General features: G+C 51.9%; 1 protein-coding gene across 7 annotated transcripts in view; it reads right to left on the bottom strand.

Moving 5' to 3' along the window:
• The window catches only part of DPP6 (dipeptidyl peptidase like 6), a 1,059,086-nt gene that overhangs the window by 66,202 nt on the left and 974,661 nt on the right, over window positions 1–18,223 (bottom strand). For all 7 annotated transcript variants that reach the window (XR_006268646.1, XM_043463957.1, XM_043463959.1 and 4 more), the window contains exons 11-12: window positions 5,213–5,336; window positions 3,422–3,460 (exon numbers count right to left, since the gene is read on the bottom strand). Coding sequence is in view for 6 of the 7 variants with exons in the window: in XM_043463957.1 (XP_043319892.1) it covers window positions 3,422–3,460; window positions 5,213–5,336 (163 nt within the window). In the remaining variant the exon portion in view is untranslated. The remainder of the gene's footprint in view (window positions 1–3,421; window positions 3,461–5,212; window positions 5,337–18,223) is intronic.

Genomic DNA, 18,223 nt, shown 5'->3' with positions numbered 1-18,223 from the left:
AGACTCAGGTTCCAGCCCTGGTTTGGGAAGATACCCTGGAGGAGGGAATGGCAACCCACTCCAGTATTCCTGCCTGGGAAATCCCACGGACAGAGGAGCCTGGAGGGCCATAGTCTACAGGGTTGCAAACAGTCGGACACAGCTATGCACGCACGCGCTGTCTCTTTCCCCTGGAGACAAAACCAGCATTCCGTTTTCCCTGGGGGAGAGAATTCCAGGCTGGACTCAAAGCCGGCGCCTGGAGCGTGTGCCTGCATCTTGGTTTGCCCCCCACCCTAAAAGCTGAGGGGTCCTGCTTGGTGCCCAGCCACCTCTCCTCAGGTTGGCGGTCGCCTGGATGGGCAAAAAGGGATTTTGCTTTGGGGGGGGTGACACCCCAGCCTCTGCAAAGCTGTAGATTGAAGGTTTCCAATTAGTCGGCCACAACATCCATTTTCTGATTCGAGGAGATCCATGCTAAGGCAGAGGGGAACAAATGGTAAATAAACCCCAGCTGGCAGGAGGAGAACTCATTTCCCCGCGGTGAATGAACACATGCAAATGTGATATGCCCAGAGAAATAAACCAACATGTGATTAAAGTGACATTTAATCTTCATGAATATTTGCAGTAAAATGAAACCTCTAATCTGCAAATATTTATTTTTCTATTTAGGGTTGGAAGCATGGTATTTAAAAATAGAGGCGACGGAAAAACCCAGCCGTAAATCTGGCTTTTTACAAGCACCTTTATTTGCCAACCGCAGGATGGATACCACAATACTGCATCCGTTTTCTGGGGGGAAATGTCTGCACTTTTGGCAGAGAAAAAATACTATGAGTAAATGTAATAAATTATTAATCCTGGCCCGAAGCCTTGCTTTCACACTAAGGCCCCACGCATCGCCATGTCACCTTTACATCCATCCTGGGAACATTCCTCGGCGGGAACGGGCAAGGCCAGCCCTTGAACCTTGCTGAGACCTGGTTTCTCACGTAGCAGGTGTATCTTCAGTGGACAAGTGCAATGACTTTTGACCAGGAGTGTGCATGTGTGCTGAGTTGCTTCAGTCCGACTCTGGGACCCCACGGACTGTAGCCCGCCGGGCTCCTCTGTCCATGGGATTTCCCAGGCAAGAACACTGGAGTGGGTTGCCATTTCCTCCTCCAGGGGATCTTCCTGACCCAGGGATCAAACTGGGAAGGCAGGGGCGAGGAGGGGACCCTCTGACCCTGGCTTCCCCACAGAGCTTTGCCCTTGAGGAGACAAACTGCACTCCGCTTCAGTTAAGTCCATCCCCCCTCCTCCGGCTCAGACAGGAACTGCCCGTGGTGGGAGGCCTGGCGCCCCGCAACCCCGCTCCCCGCCTGTGATGGCCAAGCCCTTCCACGCCCCAGGCACAGGGTCTAGGACTCCACCACGTCCCCCGCTTTGGGACCCAGGCACCCTCTCCCAGTCTTCACTGAGATATCTTGGAGACTGCTGCTCCAGCAGATTCATTCCTTACAAAGTCCAGGACGACACAAATGAAAACATGTTCATAAAAGCAAACCCTCCATGGCTTTGGGCACGTTCATGATGTGGCACACCCCCCATTGGGTTTCCATCTCCCGGGGGGAGCCCGGAATCCACCAGCTGCTCCCCTGCCTCCAGCGTGCCAACTGCTGCAGCCCCCATGCAGCCCCCCGCTTCTTGACTCTGTCATCCCGGGCATCTCAGGGACGTGGAGTCACACGGCGGGTGGCCCCGGTCACTCGGCGCTGTGCCCTCGGCAGCACGACCCACACCAGCCGCAGGGCAGGAACAACCCAGATGCCATCACTGAAGAGCAAAGTGAGCTTTGCCCACCCGGTGACCTGTTGTTCAGCTGTGAATCAAGTGGAAGTGGTGGGCGTGAGTTTTTGAGATCCACAAAGCACGGTGTCTGGCATGATCCCCTATTAGTGGAACAGATGACTTTACGCAGATAATGAATTTTTCCCCCGACTCTTTTGCTTCAACCACTCGGGCATTTTGTGTGATTTTAAGAGGCATGTCATAACATTACGTCTGGTGCTTGTGCTCGCATCATTGGTCCAGGTGGCACTCAAGAACGTCTCAGCTCCCCAGTGAATACTTTAGGATGCCTGAGCACAGACTCATTATGGGTATTTCCTAGCGGGGACTTGGCATTCGAAGTTGGACACAGGAAAAAAGTGGCCACACAAGTGTTCCTCTTCTGTATCAGGCGGGCCCAGGGCAGGACAGGGCTGTATCTAAAACACTGCTCCTTCTCTGAGGCTGCCGCCCTCCCCTGAGATAACTGACGGAAGGCGAGGCCAGACTGCTGACTCTGCAGGTAACACGGGTGCGCACGGAGCTTCCAGGATGTTCTTAGACAGCCACTGTGGACAGTGCAGCTTCAGGGACTCTCCACGGACGGACTCGACCCTGTCAGTAGAGAAGCACGCCTCTGCCGTCCCCACCGTCATTCTGAGGCTCAAATCCAGTCTGATCCTTCCCATAGAATTTTCAGATGATTTTCATCCCATTCGGTAGGACGAGAAGGAAGTGAGCTTTCAAAACCTTCCATGTGTGCTTTCTAACGTCAGGCTGTGCAACAAGAAAAAAGTAACTGAAGAAAGAAACTACCAGTGCTCAGGGTTTTTTTTGGTGGGAGTTGAATTTTTTGTTGGGGTGACTGACTGCAGGTCTCATCCGATTGCCTCCAGTTCCTCAAGCCTGGTTCACCTGCATCTCTTAGCCGAGTCAGGGACAGAAATCCAGGGAAGACTCAGCAGACCAGTCCGGTTCCCCTCGAAGGAGGCTTCCTCAAACCAGGCTGAGAAAGTCAGGAACATCAGCCACATCTCGTCTTCTTTCACCAAAGTGGGCCTCCCAGGTGGTGTCAGTGGTAAAGAGCCTGCCTGCCAGTGCAGGAGATGCAGGCTCGATCCCTGGGTCAGCAAGATCCCCTGAAGGAGGAGACGACATCCCAATCCAGGATGCTTGCCTGGGGAATCCCAGGGACAGAGGAGCCTGGCGGGCTACAGTCCATGGGGCTGCAGAGAGTTAGACACGACTGAGCGACTGAACATAGGTTAAATCCAGGCAACGTGTGTGGACTCGTCCCCGGTACACCAGAGGGATGCCCTGAGACCTGAGAACGCTGCATGACTCTGGGCAGGGCTCTTGCAGCCCCTCCCACAGAGCCCACGGCTCTCCAGCCCTGCTGGGCCTCGTGGGGCGGGGGACGAGGGGGTGCTGAGCGGCCCTACGGCTCCGGCCCACGGAACCTTGCACGTGTGTGTGTGTGTGTCTGTGTGTGTGTGTGCATGCGCGTGCGCTTTCCTGGAGCTTCCTGTAGGAGGTAATGTGAGAAGCCATGTTGTAAAAACTGGGGAAGAAGGACGTGGTGGCTGGTGGAGATGGCGAGTGTGGGATTTACACACGGAACAGTTACCTGTCTGTGCAGCCAGGCTTCACTTTCATCCTCGTGTTTCTGAAACGAAATAAGAGCATTAGAGGAAGGCATCTGTGCATGCCTTGGGTCTGTGATTGGCGGTGCAGAAGCAGTCTGGCTCCCTCCACAGGGGCCGCATGGGCTTGGGGAGGAGGCTGGCTGCTCTCTGCCTCATCTGGCACTGTGGCTCTGAGCTGAGCACACGTCCTCGAGCAGGGAAGACGTCACTCTCCCGGCTACGAGGACAGACACCCAGGGTGAGAATGCTCTGCAGGACTGCCATTCGGGGGTTACCCCTGACCAGGCATGTGGGCCCGTTAGATGGTCACCCCTGACCAGCCACGTGCCCGTTAGATGGTCACCCCTGACCAGGCACAGGCTTGTTAGACAGTCACCCCCGACCAGCCACATGCCCGTTAGACGGTCACCCTGACCAGGCACGTGGGCCTGTTAGACGGTCAACCCTGACCAGGCACGGGCCCATTAAAGGCAAAAACTTCTGCATTGTGTGTGTGTATGTGTGGGCATGTGTCAAATTTCCAGTTCACAACGCTGAGTAACCCTCCTGGCAGACCAAAACATTAAAGGGACTTAGACTGCAGGTGAAAAGTCAATCTGAGAACTGTGTGGAAAACAGAAAAAGGGAGATGAACAAAGCCACCACGGCAGGAACAGCTGCTCAGCCGCATGTGCAGCGGCCTGTCCCGGGGCTGCTCTGCTCTTCAGCCGTGGACTCTGACCATGGGCAGGACTGTCACCGTGGACCCTACAGGGCACAGACCCCAGGGCCCCGGGGCAAGAGCCGCCCCAGCCTCTCAGCAGCGCTGCGCCCCCTCCTCCCTTCCTTCCTTCCCCTCAGGAAGTTCATCAGAACAACCCAGAACCTGCTCCAGACTGTATCACAGACAGAGTAAGTCACTGGCCCATGGAGGAAGCTGGTCCCAGCCACAGCTCCCTGGACTGTTCTTGGGCTGCAGCATCAGACTGTTTGGGGGTGTCTCCCAAGTCACGACACGGCTGTTTTGCAAGCCTGTCGCCTCCCCTGGGGGGAAATAAAAATTTAGGGCCGCCCAAAAATAAAAATAAAAGTTTAGGACCAGAAAAGGGTTTCCAAGAGACGAGCCTGGGTTGACTGGACTTTTTTCGGGGCTCGGGAGTGTGGAGGACGCGGCCCAGGGGCAGTCTGGCTGCTGGTCACTCCCTCGGATCCTCAGGGGAGCCCGGCCTCCTAATTTACACTTTCTTTGCTCCTTGGGCCCCTTCCTTCGCCTCCTCCAACCGCCCACTGATTCGGCCTGGGGCCACAGGGACACCGTGGTGACCTGCAGACAGGAGGCTGACTGCCCAGGGGACCGGCTGGCTCTGGCCGGGCTGGGGGCGCTGATGCTGAAAGGGCCAGGCCCGGCTGCAGCGCTGGGCCTGGGAACTCAGGCCGGGCCACTCCCCGCTCCAGCGCCACGTGGAAGACGGGGAGCAGGCCCCTGTGTGGAGTGGGCGGGGCGAGGTGAAGGGAAGGGACAGTTCTGAGAGCTGGTGGCCGCGCGGATGAGCCCTGAGTCTGCAGCAGTTCTCAAGTCAGCCACCAGGCGGCAGCAAAACGGAGGCCTGCGAGCCTGGACCAGCCAGCGCTCAGCCTGTGCGCGCGCGCGAGTGTGTGTGTGTGTGTGTGTGTGTGCGAGCGCGCGCGTGTCTGTGTATGTGTGTCTCCCCCGCCCCCCCGCCGTGTGAGTCTCTCTCCCTGGCTCCCACGTGGCCCTGACGCCCCGGGGTGCGCCCGCCCGGCCCCCCTACCTTGGTGCAGACCCCGGTGGTGGCGTCGCAGAGGGTGAGGATGGACACGTTCTGCGCCCGGCTCAGCCAGTTCACGGCGACCTTGGTGCTGGTGGCCCACTTGACCATGGTGATGTAGTACTCCCTGCAACAGAGGGCGCGGTGAGGGCCCCGCGGCGAGGGCCCCGCGGCGAGGGCGGGGCGCGCTTCTCTGCGAGCTGCCCCCCGGCTGTGCCCCCGCGCTGGCACCTCCCAGCTGCCCCCGCCCGGGTTCTGTAAGCGGCCGGGCGGTGCTGCCTGCTGCCCGGCTTTCCCGCCGTGGGGACCCCCAGCGCCACGTGGGGAACCGACCAGGACGTCTGAGCCGGGGAGGGCTCCGGGGGCGGGGGGCACCTGCCCCCCTCCCCTCCCCCGGCCCCCGAGGGAGGAAGCCGGGGAGGGGCTCCAGTCCCCAAGTCCCCAGGGCCATTCTCCCGCTAATTAGGGAAACGGGTGCGCGGCTCTGGGCTCGTGGTGGACTGGATCTGACATTTGAGCTGTCACGCACCTGCTTTTACCCAAACCTGAAAACCCCAGACTGTTCTGGGCCACTCTGTACTCAGCCCTAGGGTATAGGGGCTTCTGGTATTTAATTCAATTACCCAGACCACCGCCCCCCCCCCAAAAAAAAACCAGGATTTTTAGGGGAAAAATGTACATTGATGAGTTAGAAGGACATGACAAAACAAAAACAAAAACAAAAAACATCCAAACAAGCAACTTCACAAAAACACGTCCGCCCGCCCGCCCAACTCTATCTGTAATGAGATCTCGTGTTCAGAATGATGACTTCACGTCTGACAAGATCCCTTATCGCTAAGACGCTGCACGTTTGCCCGACGATGCCGGGCCAGCAGGAAGGAGACCCGGCACCCTCAGTAATTACCTGGCAGAAGGATCTAAACTACCCGGCGCACTGACACAGGCTTCAGCTAGTCAGGGGATTAAATCGCTGTGTCCCCCACTTCTCACGACCGTTAATCACAGCTGTTAATTCAACCAAAGCAGAGAGCACACGACAAACACGGCAGGCAGGCCTCTGAGGCAGGCCGTCAGCTCCCGCGAGGCGGGCTGGTGGCGGGCGGAGAACGGGCCCCGGAACCCCCGCACAGTCCCCGGACATTTGCTGCGGACACGGTGGAGAATCGTTCAGCACAGCCCAGCTCATGCTTTCCCACCGTCTCGGGTTCTGTGAGTTTTTGATCCTGTTCTCACCATCCGCTCCGCAAGCCCTCGGGCTCCGGGGACCTGGGCCTGCATGTCTGTTTACGGGACAGAGTCACGTGTCCTTCTGGCAGCTTCCGGGGCTGCCGCTTTGCCGTCGTGTCACCGCCGCGAGGCTGGGAGCTGCGTTTGTAGCGATGGGACGTGACAGTCTGCCTGGACCTTTGCAGCCAGGAAACGTGTACTGAGCTTCGCTCCTTAAAAAGCCACTCAGGTCTGTGCCAGCCCGTGCCGCACACATAACACTCTGAATTTTCAGTTACTCCATAAACGAGCTCTGGTCCCTGTTGGCCAGACATCGCGGCCAGCTGGGCGGCTCAAGGGCCTGGTTTTTGGACCTGCCTGATGCAGGGTTCCTGTTGAGGTGTGGGGGAAGTTCACAGAGACGGGCTGCAGAGGTTTGCTATTTAGAAGTGCAACCAAAGAGGTGAGATGAGGAGACTGTAAAGACAGTGGAATGGAAAATGAGAAAATGAAAATGGAAGAAAATTTGGGAAGCTCCCCCAGAAGGCAGAGGAAGCGGTCCCGGCAGGGGAGAGATGGAAGACAGCAGATGGTCCTCACATTTGAGAATCTAAGTGCTTCTCAGGAAGGGAATGGAGTGATGGGAAGAGATGCAATTGCTGAAGGCAGCACAAGATGCCTACATAGTACAGACGTGAACATGCAGATTAAAGGGTTTTCTGATTCCAAGGAAATTAACAAAATACCTAAAAATATTCTCATAGAATCTTAGAAGTCTACAGGAAAAGAAATGCCACAACAATCCAGTAAAAAGGAAATGAGTTTTGAGAAAAGATACAGATTTATGCTGATCTCAGATTTCTCAGCTATTTTAAGCCTGTTCTTGTTCAGTCGCTCAGTCGTGTCCGACTCTTTGCGACCCCACGGACTGCAGCACACCAGGCCTCCCTGTCCATCGCCAACGCCTGGAGTTTGCTCAAACTCATGTCCATTGAGTCAGTGATGCCATCCAACCATCCCATCCTCTGTCATCCCCTTCTCCTCCTGCTTTCAATTTTTCCTAGCATCAGGGCCTTCTCTAATGAGTCAGCTCTTCGCATCAGGTGGCCAAAGTATTGGACTTTCAGCTTTGGCATCAGGCCTTCCAATGAATATTCAGGACTGATTCAGGACTGATCTCCTTTAGGATGGACTGGTTGGATCTCCTTGCAGTCCAAGGGACTCTCAAGAGTCTTCTTCAACACCACAGTTCAAAAGCATCAATTCTTCGGCTTCTGGCTTTCTTTATACTCCAACTCTCACATCCATACATGACTATTGGAAAAACCATAGTTTTGACTAGACAGACTTTTGTTGGCAAAGTAAAGTCTCTGCTTTTTAATATGCTATCTAGGTGGCTCATAGCTTTTCTTCCAAGGGGCTAGCATCTTTTAATTTCATGGCTGCAGTCACCATTTGCCTCTTTGACTGTATCTTTGTGTGGATCATAACCAACTGTGCAAAATTCTTCGAGAGATGGGAATACCAGACCACCTTACCTGCCTCCTGAGAAATCTGTATGCAGGTCAAGAAGCAACAATTAGAACTGGACACAGAATAACAGACTGGTTCCAAATAGGAAAAGGAGTACGTCAAGGCTGTATATTGTCACCCTGCTTATTTAACTTATATGCAGAATACATCATGAGAAGTGCTGGGCTGGATGAAGCACAAGCTGGAATCGAGATTTCTGGGAGAAAAATCAATAACCTCAGATACGCAGATGACACCACCCTTATGGCAGAAAGTGAAGAGGAACTAAAGAGCCTCTCAATGAAAGTGAAAGAGGAGAGCGAAAAAGCTGGCTTAAAAGTCAGCATTCAAAAAGTGACGATCATGGCATCTGGTCCCATCACTTCATGGCAAATAGATGGGGAAACAATGGAAGCAGTGACAGACTTTAGTTTCTTGGGCTCCAAAATCACTGCAGATGGTGACTGCAGTCATGAAATTAAAAGATGCTTACTCGTTGGAAGAAAAGCTATGACAAACCTAGACAGCATATTAAAAAGCAAAGACGTTACTTTGCTGACAAATGTGCATATAGTCAAAGCTATGATTTTTCCAGTAGTCATGAATGGATGTGAGAGTTGGACCATAAAGAAGGCTACGTGCCAAAGAATTGATGCTTTTGAACTGTGGTGTTGGAGAAGACTCTTGAGAGTCGCTTGGACTGCAAGGAGATCCAACCAGTCAATCCTAAAGGAAATCAGTCCTGAATATTCACTGGAAGGCCTGATGCTGAAGTTGAAACTCCAATATACTTTGGCCACCTTATGTGAAGAACTGACTCATTGGAAAAGACCCTGATGCTGGGAAAGATTGAAGGAGGGAGAAGGGGACAACAGAGGATGAGATGGTTGGATGGCATCACTGACTCAATGGACATGAGTTTGAGCAAGCTCTGGGAGTTGGTGATGGACAGGGAAACCTGGAGTGCTGCAGTCCATGGGATCGCAAAGAGTCAGACATGACTGAGTGACTGAACTGAACTGAACTCTCACATCTATATGTGACAACTGGAAAAACCATAGCTTTGACTAGATGGACCTTTGTCGGCAAAGGTGTTTTAAGCCTAATGGTATTTAATACCTCAATGAGCTTTTAATAACCCATATCTTCTTGTTTAAAGCATGTCTTCTACTTGAATATACCCTTTATTAAAAGCTATTCAAAATTAAAGGCTTAAAATGAAAAGCTTCACATGTAGGAAGATGATGTCTGATACCAATCCATTCACAGCCAGTCCTAAACTACTACCAATCTGATGAGAAATTTGAATGCAAATATCAAAAGTAATCATTAAGTGATAAAATGATATAAAATAAAATAAACACTGGGTGACTATTTCATAGAATTATAAACATTTAGTAAACCTTTTAAAGAAAGATTAAAAACAAAGGTAGCAGCCATCACAGATGATGAATCTTATATTTAAGACACAAACATGCTACCTCCCTGGAATAGGAAACTAAACATGAGAAACTTTCAAAATAATTATCAGTCTGGGGATGCTTGAACTGATAGTATTCAAGCTCCATGAGGGCGGCGCTTCACCTATGGTCAATGCATAACATTTTTTAAAGAAATGAATTTATTTCTAAGAGAAAGACCAATGAGCTTCTTTTTTGAGAGGAGGGGCAGCTAATAAAATACTACTAAAGTTCACATATAAGAAGAAATGGATGAAAATGACAAGATAGATTAAAGAGGAAGATGGATGAAAAGGGATTTATTGCTAATGATACAGAGTAGCTATAGACTTTGTAACTGATATAACACTCAGTAGATCCATCATGATGGGCAGCTTTAAGTCACAAGGGTTTATATTAGAACAGAATAGTTTATCTAAGATTTTAATATTTAATAATATTAAACTGTCATCCCAAATCAGTAGGGGAAGGAAGATTGATACAATAAATGGTGCTGGGAAACTGATTATTTAAAAAAATGAGCAAATAAAGAACAAGTGTGCATTTCTAGATAAAAATATCAGGAAAATTTATCAAAATACTCAGGACAGTTACCTGTGGGTAGTGGGATGGCAAGTGATTATTATTTTCTATAATGCAGAGATGATTTTTTAAATAAGAAAAATGTTATAAAGGATAACTGGAAGTTTCCAATTTAAGTTGGTGGATCTATCACATTTATTTCTGTCTTCTCTCCCCAGAAACGCAATCACGATGATAATGAAGGGATAAAGCAGGTATACACCCACATAAAGATTACAGGAACGGTTTCACCACATTTCAGACGTAAGAGTCTTGAGGGATGAGGCTGGTTGAAAAAGCAGCAGATTAAAACACCTGCAGGGTTAACCCCAGAGAGAATTTTGGGGACCTGGAGGTTGAGGTGCAGTCAGTATGGGGTTGGGAAAGTGGTTGAACAGGAGTGCCATCTGAGAGTGTCTGGATGAGACAGATGGTGCAAGAAAAAACAGAGAAACCTGACCCACATTTAGACACGTTAGTTCATCCAAATATCTTTCAGGGGAAAAAAAAAGACATAATTTGCAGAGGAACGAGTGTCAGACTGACATCAGGTTTGTCATTGGCAACACTGGACATGAGATGGAATATAGCCCCAAATTTGAGGGACAGTGGTTTTCAAACTGCAATTCTACATACAACTAAGGTTTTCAACGGGCATGAAAGAGACATTTTAAAATATTGCAAAACTCAGAAAGTTTACCTCCCATAGTTCTTTCTTAGGAAAGCATCTGGAGGGTGTACTCCAGACGAAAGTGGAAGCAAATCAAGAAAGAAGATGATGTGAGATCTAAGGAACAGTGGCTGCAACGCGGAGAGCAGTGAGGGAGACTCCCCGGTGCCACAGTGACAAGGTTAAAAAGAATAGCTGGTCCAGACTAGAGCTAGGGTAGGGGAGCGGTCTTGCAGAGACCACGTGGGGAAGGAGGCAAAGCAGCAGGATATCTGATAGAGTCTGGGGGAAAATGGTGAGGGTGTGATAAAATAAAATAAAATAGCTCAAATAAAAATAAAGGCAATTTAAAACTCAGGGAAAAACAAAAAGCTGAACATAAAAGAGACACGATCATAGGATGCTACTTAGTGCTACCAAGACAGACAATTACTTATGATAAAGTTATGCTGTTTATTGATTTTAGTCTTTCAGAATCAACCTACAGATAAATAAGGAAAGTTTAGTTATGGGTTCGGGGAAGAACGCAAATGGCATCAACTTCAGGGATATAAAAATATTAAAAAGGCAGAGTTTTCTAGGTGGGAGTGGCAGAGAATGGACCTTTAGGAGAGGGCAGGACTTTCAGATCCATTTTACCAATGGGTTGTTAAAAATTCTTGCCTGTAGTTAATGTGATACGAGAGAAACTTGTAAGAGTACTGTTTTAGTTGATAAAGGTAACCAGTAGAGAAAATAAAATGCATATATACATATATATGTATCTGTTCAGGTATATATATATAGTTCATATATAGCTCAGGTAGTAAAGAATCTGCTTGCAATGCAGGAGACCCCAGTTTGATTCCTGGGTCGGGAAGATCCACTGGAGAAGGGATAGGCTACCCACTCCAGTATTCTTGGGTTTCTCTTATATCTCAGCTGGTAAAGAATCCGCCTGCAGTGCGGGAGACCTGGGTTTGATCCCTGGATTGGGAAGATCCCCTGGGGAAGGGAAAGGCTACCCACCCCAGTATTCTGGCCTGGGGAATTCCATGGACTGTATAGTCCAAGGGGTCACAAAGAGTTGGACACAACTGAGTGACTTTCACTTTTATACATATATATTCATACATGCACACACACACACAGATTAGCTTCTAGGTGGTAAAGAATCTGCCTGCCAATGCAGGAGATGCAAGAGACACAGGTTTGATCCCTGGGTCAGGAAGATCCCCTGGAGAAGGAAATGGCAGCCCACTCCAGTATTCTTATCTGGGAAATCCCATGGACAGAGGAGCCTGGTGGGCTACAGTCCAGGGGGTCGCAGAGTTGAGACACGACTGAGCACGCACATGTACACACACACTGCCACCTGTAAGAAGTGTGGGTGTGGGTGGAGATGGGGGGGGCCAGCTCCTGGGCCCTGAGGGTGGCCTGGGCACACCTTGGCAGCAGGTACCCACTGTTGTCACCTGCACTTGGGGAGGCGGGGCCTGTCCAGAGAGAGATGACCAGAGCAGAACTGCTGACCCTGGGTCCTAGAGGAGAAACAGTCTCTGCCCCCCGAGTTCAATGACCAGAGTCAGTGGTCTTCAGGTGGGGGCCCCCAGACCAGCAGCCCCTGGGAAGTGTTGGAAACACAACCTGAATCTGAGACTCTGGGTGGGGCCAAGGCACCTAACTGGTCTAACTGGTGCCCCAGTTTGAGAACCACCAAACTAAATGAGCCAAGTGGTTCCGGTGGGCAGACCATGTGGTGACGCGTCCGTGTTCCACATGATCGTCTCCACCTCCATTTCCACTCTCCCTAGATGGTCTCTGAGTTAACAAGCGAACTGGGAGGCAGATAAGGTTCTAAAGAGTAAAGAGAAATCTGGTTACAGTTAAAGGAGAGGAGAAAATAGGATTTGAACTGTGGAAAATTCTTAAAGAGATGGAAATACCAGACCACCTGACCTGCCTCTTGAGAAACCTGTATGCAGGTCAGGAAGCAACAGTTAGAACTGGACATGGAACAATGGACTGGTTCCAAATCGGGAAAGGAGTACATCAAGGCTGTATATTGTCACCCTGCTTACTGAACTTATATGCAGAGTACATCACGTGAAATGCTGGGCTGGGTGAAGCACAAGCTGGAATCAAGATTGCTGGGAGAAATATCAATAACCTCAGATATGCAGATGACACCACCCTTACGGCAGAAAGCAAAGCGCTTTATCTGCCCATAAATATTGTCATTCATTCAAAGGGCATTTACTTAGTCAGGGCTCAGCGTGGACACGGTTGCAGGTGCTGGCATGCAGAGGCCCAAAGCCTGGTTGTAGGGGAGCTCCCGGTTTGTGGGGAGACAGAAAATCCCCAAGTTTCAGTACAGGGTGAGGACTGCCCTGATAGGAGGAGCCGTGTGGGAACCGCAGTGGCTGAAACAGCGCAGCTTGGCCGAGAAAATACTGCAGCCTCCTTACGAATCTCCAGCCAAACGGGCCTTCAAGTCAAAACACAGCGACTCCTCTTGCTGAGCAGTGTATGAATTTTTTATTAGTCCATTTGTTTCCCGTAAAATATTAATAGAGCAGCGTCTCCCGCGCAGGGATTAATGTGCCGTGTCACTTCTCGGCTTTCCAAGTTCTGGCAGAGGTTCTGACAGTCACGTGGCAGCGAAGGCCAGGGGAGCAAAAGGCCTGCTGATCCAGCGAAATCAAGGGCCTGCGACTGACGCTGGCATTTCCAGTGAGGTTTGGCCCCTGCGTGAGGCTGGAGCGAAAAATACTTTGAGAGGACAGTTTTAAAACAAGGGTGATGGTAACAGAAAGCATCACTGAACAAACGAAAACGACATAAATGACAAATGCTGCTGTGATCAAGTATACGGCTCCACACTTGAGCCCTGGGAGCAGCCTCTTACTTGTACAAAAACGTCTGCAGGCAGACTGCACTTTGCCAAATATAAGGAGGATGAGACTGTAAGACAAGTTACTATCTGATGTAGAGTTCCATAATTTCACTTTCTTTTTTTTTTCAAATAAGTTTATTTATTTTTGTCTGTGCTGAGTCTTTGTTGTTGCACGGTTTTCTTTAGTTGTCACGTGTGGGGGCTGATCTCTAGTTGTGATTCACGGGCTTCTCATTGCGGCGTCTCCTCTTGTTGCAGAGCACGGGCTCTAGGGCCCTTGGACTTCAGGAGCTGCAGCACACACACTCTCGGCTCTAGGGCACAGCCTCCATACTTGTGGCCCTCATACACAGGCTCTGACGCTCCCCGGCACGTGGGATCTTCTCGGACCAGGCATCAAACCTGTGTCCCCTGCACTGGCAGGCGGATTCTCTACCACACAGCCACCAGGGAGGCCCCAGAATTTCACTTTCAACATAGGAAGAGACCACGTGACCTTACCTTTCCATCTGAGGGGCTGGCCGCACTGCAGGGCTGGCTTGCTAAGATGACGAAAACACGGGCTAGCCTCCTGCTCTGCTTAAGTCTGCCAAACACGACTCAGTCCCTGCATATCTAGGGACGTGGTCTTCAGAATGATTTTGCCTCCCTTTAAACACAAATCACAATAATTGAGAACACGTGTTCTTCACCAGAAGTTTCTTTCTGGACATCCATGACCAGATTCCCAGGATTTTAAAGCACGAGACATTTTGATGGATGAGAACCTAGAAACCTGTGATCAACAGTAACGTTGAGAACCCCTTTTGCAAAGGATCAGTGGAATAAAGAAGTGGCATTTCTCCAGACTGGACCTTCCATATTTCTGCAGTCACCATGAAGAGCTTCTTGCCCTCATGGATAACAAAAAGCACATCCTGATCTGATACCACAAACGCAACAGCTGTCCAGCTGAGCCAAGCCCCTTGAACAGCTCCCTGAGATGAAGTCATGTGAATGTTTTGGTAGCCAGTTCACTACTTAATACATGAGGTAGAAACGGAGTAAAGTCTAACTCTGTGGGCATTAGAGAGCATTATGCATTTCTAATTCATTTCCCAAATGCCTTCGAATAAATTTGGAAATCAAATTCCGATAAAACACATATCTTCCCACAGTCATTCATATAAAGACAAAAGATTAGAAATATGTTAGTGGGATGGCAGGTTCAGGGATGGAGGTGGGGGACAGCATCTTTGATTTGAAAATGACACAGGCTTTCCTGGTAGCTCAGCGGTAAAGAATCCACTTGCCAATGCAGGGGACATGGGTTCGACCCCAGGTCCGGGAAGATCGCACGTGCAACTTGGAGCAACTAAGCCCGGGCACTAGGATTCCTGAGCCTGGGAACCGTGCCTACTGAGCTGACATGCTGCAGCTCCTGAAGCCCCTGTGCCTAGAGTCCGTGCTCTGCAACAAGAGAAGCCACCGCAGTGAGAAGCCTGTGCGTCACAACTCGCGACAACCGGAGAAAGCCTGTGCAGCAACGAAGACCCAGCACGGCCAAAATAAAAAAACGAAGTTATTAAAAAAAAAAAAAATAGAAAAAGACACGGACCTTCCGTTCCAGGTGAAAAACTACGGCTCCCAAGAAGGGCCTTGCTGCCTCGCTCACACTTCCAAGTCACCTGAGGAGGTTTAAAAACCACCCAACGCGGGCCACACCCCCAGTGGAGAAATCCAGGAAGGGGAGGGTTACAGAAAAGGCCCTCTGTGAGCCACGAGAGGTCAGGCGCCCAGTGAAACACGGCGGATGTGAAAGCTCCGGAACAAGGACACGCGCAGTGGGTCAGGTGTCAGGGATCTTGTGTTCCAGCCTCAGTTCTACCCCTAATTAAAAAAGAACCACTGGCAAGTCAGGTGATGGTGATGATGGTGGTAGAGGTGGTGGTTGGTGTTGATGGGAAAGTGGAGGTGTTGGTGGAGGAGACAGAGGTGATAATGGTGATGGCAGAGCTGGAGGTCCTGGTGGGGTGTTGATGGTGGGGGTGGTGGTGAAAATAGAAAGAAAAGTGAAAGTGAAAGTCACTCAGTCGGTAGGACTCTTTGCGACCCCATGGACTATACAGTCCATGGAATTCTCCAGGCCGGAATACTGGAGTGGGCAGACTCTCTTCTCCAGGGGTTCTTCCCAACCCAGGGATCGAACCCAGGTCTCCTGCATTGAGGGCGGATTCTTTACCAGCTGAGCCACAAGGGAGGAGGTGGTCGTTAATTGTTGATGGGGGGTGGGGGGCGGTGCTCAGGTCCTCAGGAAGGAAGGCCCTGTTTTTCTGTGACGTTTCCGTTGCTCTGATGACCTCTGTCTTGCCCCGGATCCTGAATAAAGGCTTGCTCCGGATCCAGTGTGCCAGTCTCCCAGGCAGCCCACACTTCCTACCGACTGGGCAGCAGGAAGCGACCTTTCCTCTTGAGGTTGGAAGGGGGTGCATCATGGGTGGAGAGGGTGCAGGAGCCTGGAGGCGGAGGCAGAGGGGCCCCTGAGAGTGCCAGCCTCCGGGAAGGTGCACAGCTGGAAGCGGTGAGCCGCACACAGACACCCGTGTGCTAGGTCTTTACAGAGCACCGAGAGGAAAGAGAGGCAGGCCCCCACGCCGGCGACACACGTCTGCACGTGCGCCTCTATATCTATATATCCCAGCGCCATGTACCTAAGGCGAGCACGCACACCTCCCGACGTCTTCCCAGCACTGACGTGGGAAGATGGCTGATCAAAGCACATTTTTGGCGCTTTAAAGGCCTAAGGGGTGGGGCCCGGGCACGGGGCAGAGAGTGAAACGGCCAAGGACAAGTAAACCAGAGCTCCTGCACTTGACCGAGGATGGCTAGCCCCTAGCCAGGCGGATCTAGGTCTTGGTGCGGGACCGTAAGGTGAACAAATGGAGAGAAACAGAACAGAAGCGAGAGGTGGGGGCCGGGGAGAGCCCGCCTGGCCCAGGGCGTCGGCACGGGACACTAGCCTCCCTTCTCAGGCTCTGTGATCAGCCCCGCGACCACCGGATGCAGGACGGGCGCCCTGGCCGGCGGCTGGATGGCGCTGACGGAGTGTTTGCAGGAGGAGAGAAAACCCGCACCCATCGGCGCAGTTCGACGCCAGTTCAGAATGACCCTGTTGGGGCCCTGCTACGTCTTCATTCAGCACCCAGCTCAACAGATCCGCAAAGGAAACCGGCAAAAGCCAACTGCGCTCGTTTCATCAGCGCAGCCGGGCTTCTCCGTGAAATCGCGGAAACCTAGGGCCCGCCGCACGCGCACTTCCTGGAGAGGCGGAGATCGCTGTGCCCGGAGTAACAGGACGCGCGCCCCATCCCTGGGCCCAGTGCCCCACCCGCTCCCCGTTCTCGGTTCTCTGTGGGGACCCCTTTCCCATGGACCCCTTTCTCGCTCTGTGAGCGCGGGGCTGCCTCTCCCTCCCCAGCACGCACCACCTGTGCCCGCCGCCACCCTGCACGCGGCCACTGAATCGGAGCTGCCAAGGCGCCTGGACCCCGGTCACCTGATGGAGGGGCCGTCATGGGCCCACCAGAGCGCCTGGCGCATGCGGGAGGCAGTAGGTGCCTGCCAGGGCAAGGTCTGGGGACCCCGGAAGTCAGCCTCCCCCGCCCCCGCCCGAGAACTCTGCAGGGGAGGAGCCACAGCAGAGGGTGGGGAGTGCGCGGGATGAAGAGGAGACGGCTGACAAACGTTTGCTTCCTCCTCTCGAAGGGCCCTGACCCGTCTGCAGGAAGTGGCCCCTGGCCTTTGGGGACTCTCCGCATCTCCCTGTGGAGGCCGTGTCGGGGGACGGGTGGTCCTGCCTGGCTTGAGCCCCAGGGCACCTTTCAGGCTCTGTGTGGAGTCAGCTGTGTGCTCGGTCGTGTCCGACTCTTTGCGACCCCGTGGCTGTAGCCCGCTAGGCTCCTCCATCCATGGGATTCTCCAGACAAGAATCCTGCAGTGGGTGCCAGTCCCTTCTCCAGGGGATCTCCCCGACCAAGGGATGGAACCCGCGTCTCCCGCGTCTCCTGCATGGGCAGGCACATTCTTTACCACTAGCGCCACCAGGGAAGCTGCAGACCCTGCCCTTAACGTCTGGGTTCTCAGCCGTGCCTCTGTGGAACAGTAGAGGGGGGCACAGGGCTGGGCTGTGTGAGGCCCCAGGGGACACAGCCACGTCTGTGGGACACACACCCTGGCACCTGAGAGAAGGGCAGAGGGAAGGACAAGTGTGAAAACAACACACGACCGGACTGGGCCCACGCCTGACCCAGGAACCGCCCTGCACGCTCCTCCTGGATCTGGAATATCTCTGCCTGTGTCCCAGAGTGGCCAAATCCTGCCTATTTCTACCCCTCTTCCTCCCCGGATTTCTCAGTCTTTCAGCAAAATTCTGAACAGAACTGATGCCTATCTTGCAGTACTTAACTTTTGACTCTTATGTATTTCTTTGTTTGTCTACCTTTGCCTAGATTGTTGAGGGCATTACATAGGTTTCCTTCCTTTTTCCATCCCTCCACAAATAAGTGTCTTCCTTTTACCTTCTCTAGATTTAGTGCCTCTAGTGTTGAAGGAAACCAGACTAGGTCACCCCCAAATATGCCTTTTTGACAAGACAATTATTTTGAGCTGAAGGCCATTAGGAAGGAGCAAACCCAGCAAAGCTCCTCTGTTTCGGCCTCAAGGCAGGAAATAGCTTCCTCTTCCCAGAG

Source organism: Cervus canadensis, chromosome 3, assembly GCF_019320065.1.
Source record: "Cervus canadensis isolate Bull #8, Minnesota chromosome 3, ASM1932006v1, whole genome shotgun sequence".
Taxonomy (NCBI): Eukaryota; Metazoa; Chordata; class Mammalia; order Artiodactyla; family Cervidae; genus Cervus; species Cervus canadensis.
This window is presented reverse-complemented; position numbering and strand designations above follow the sequence as displayed.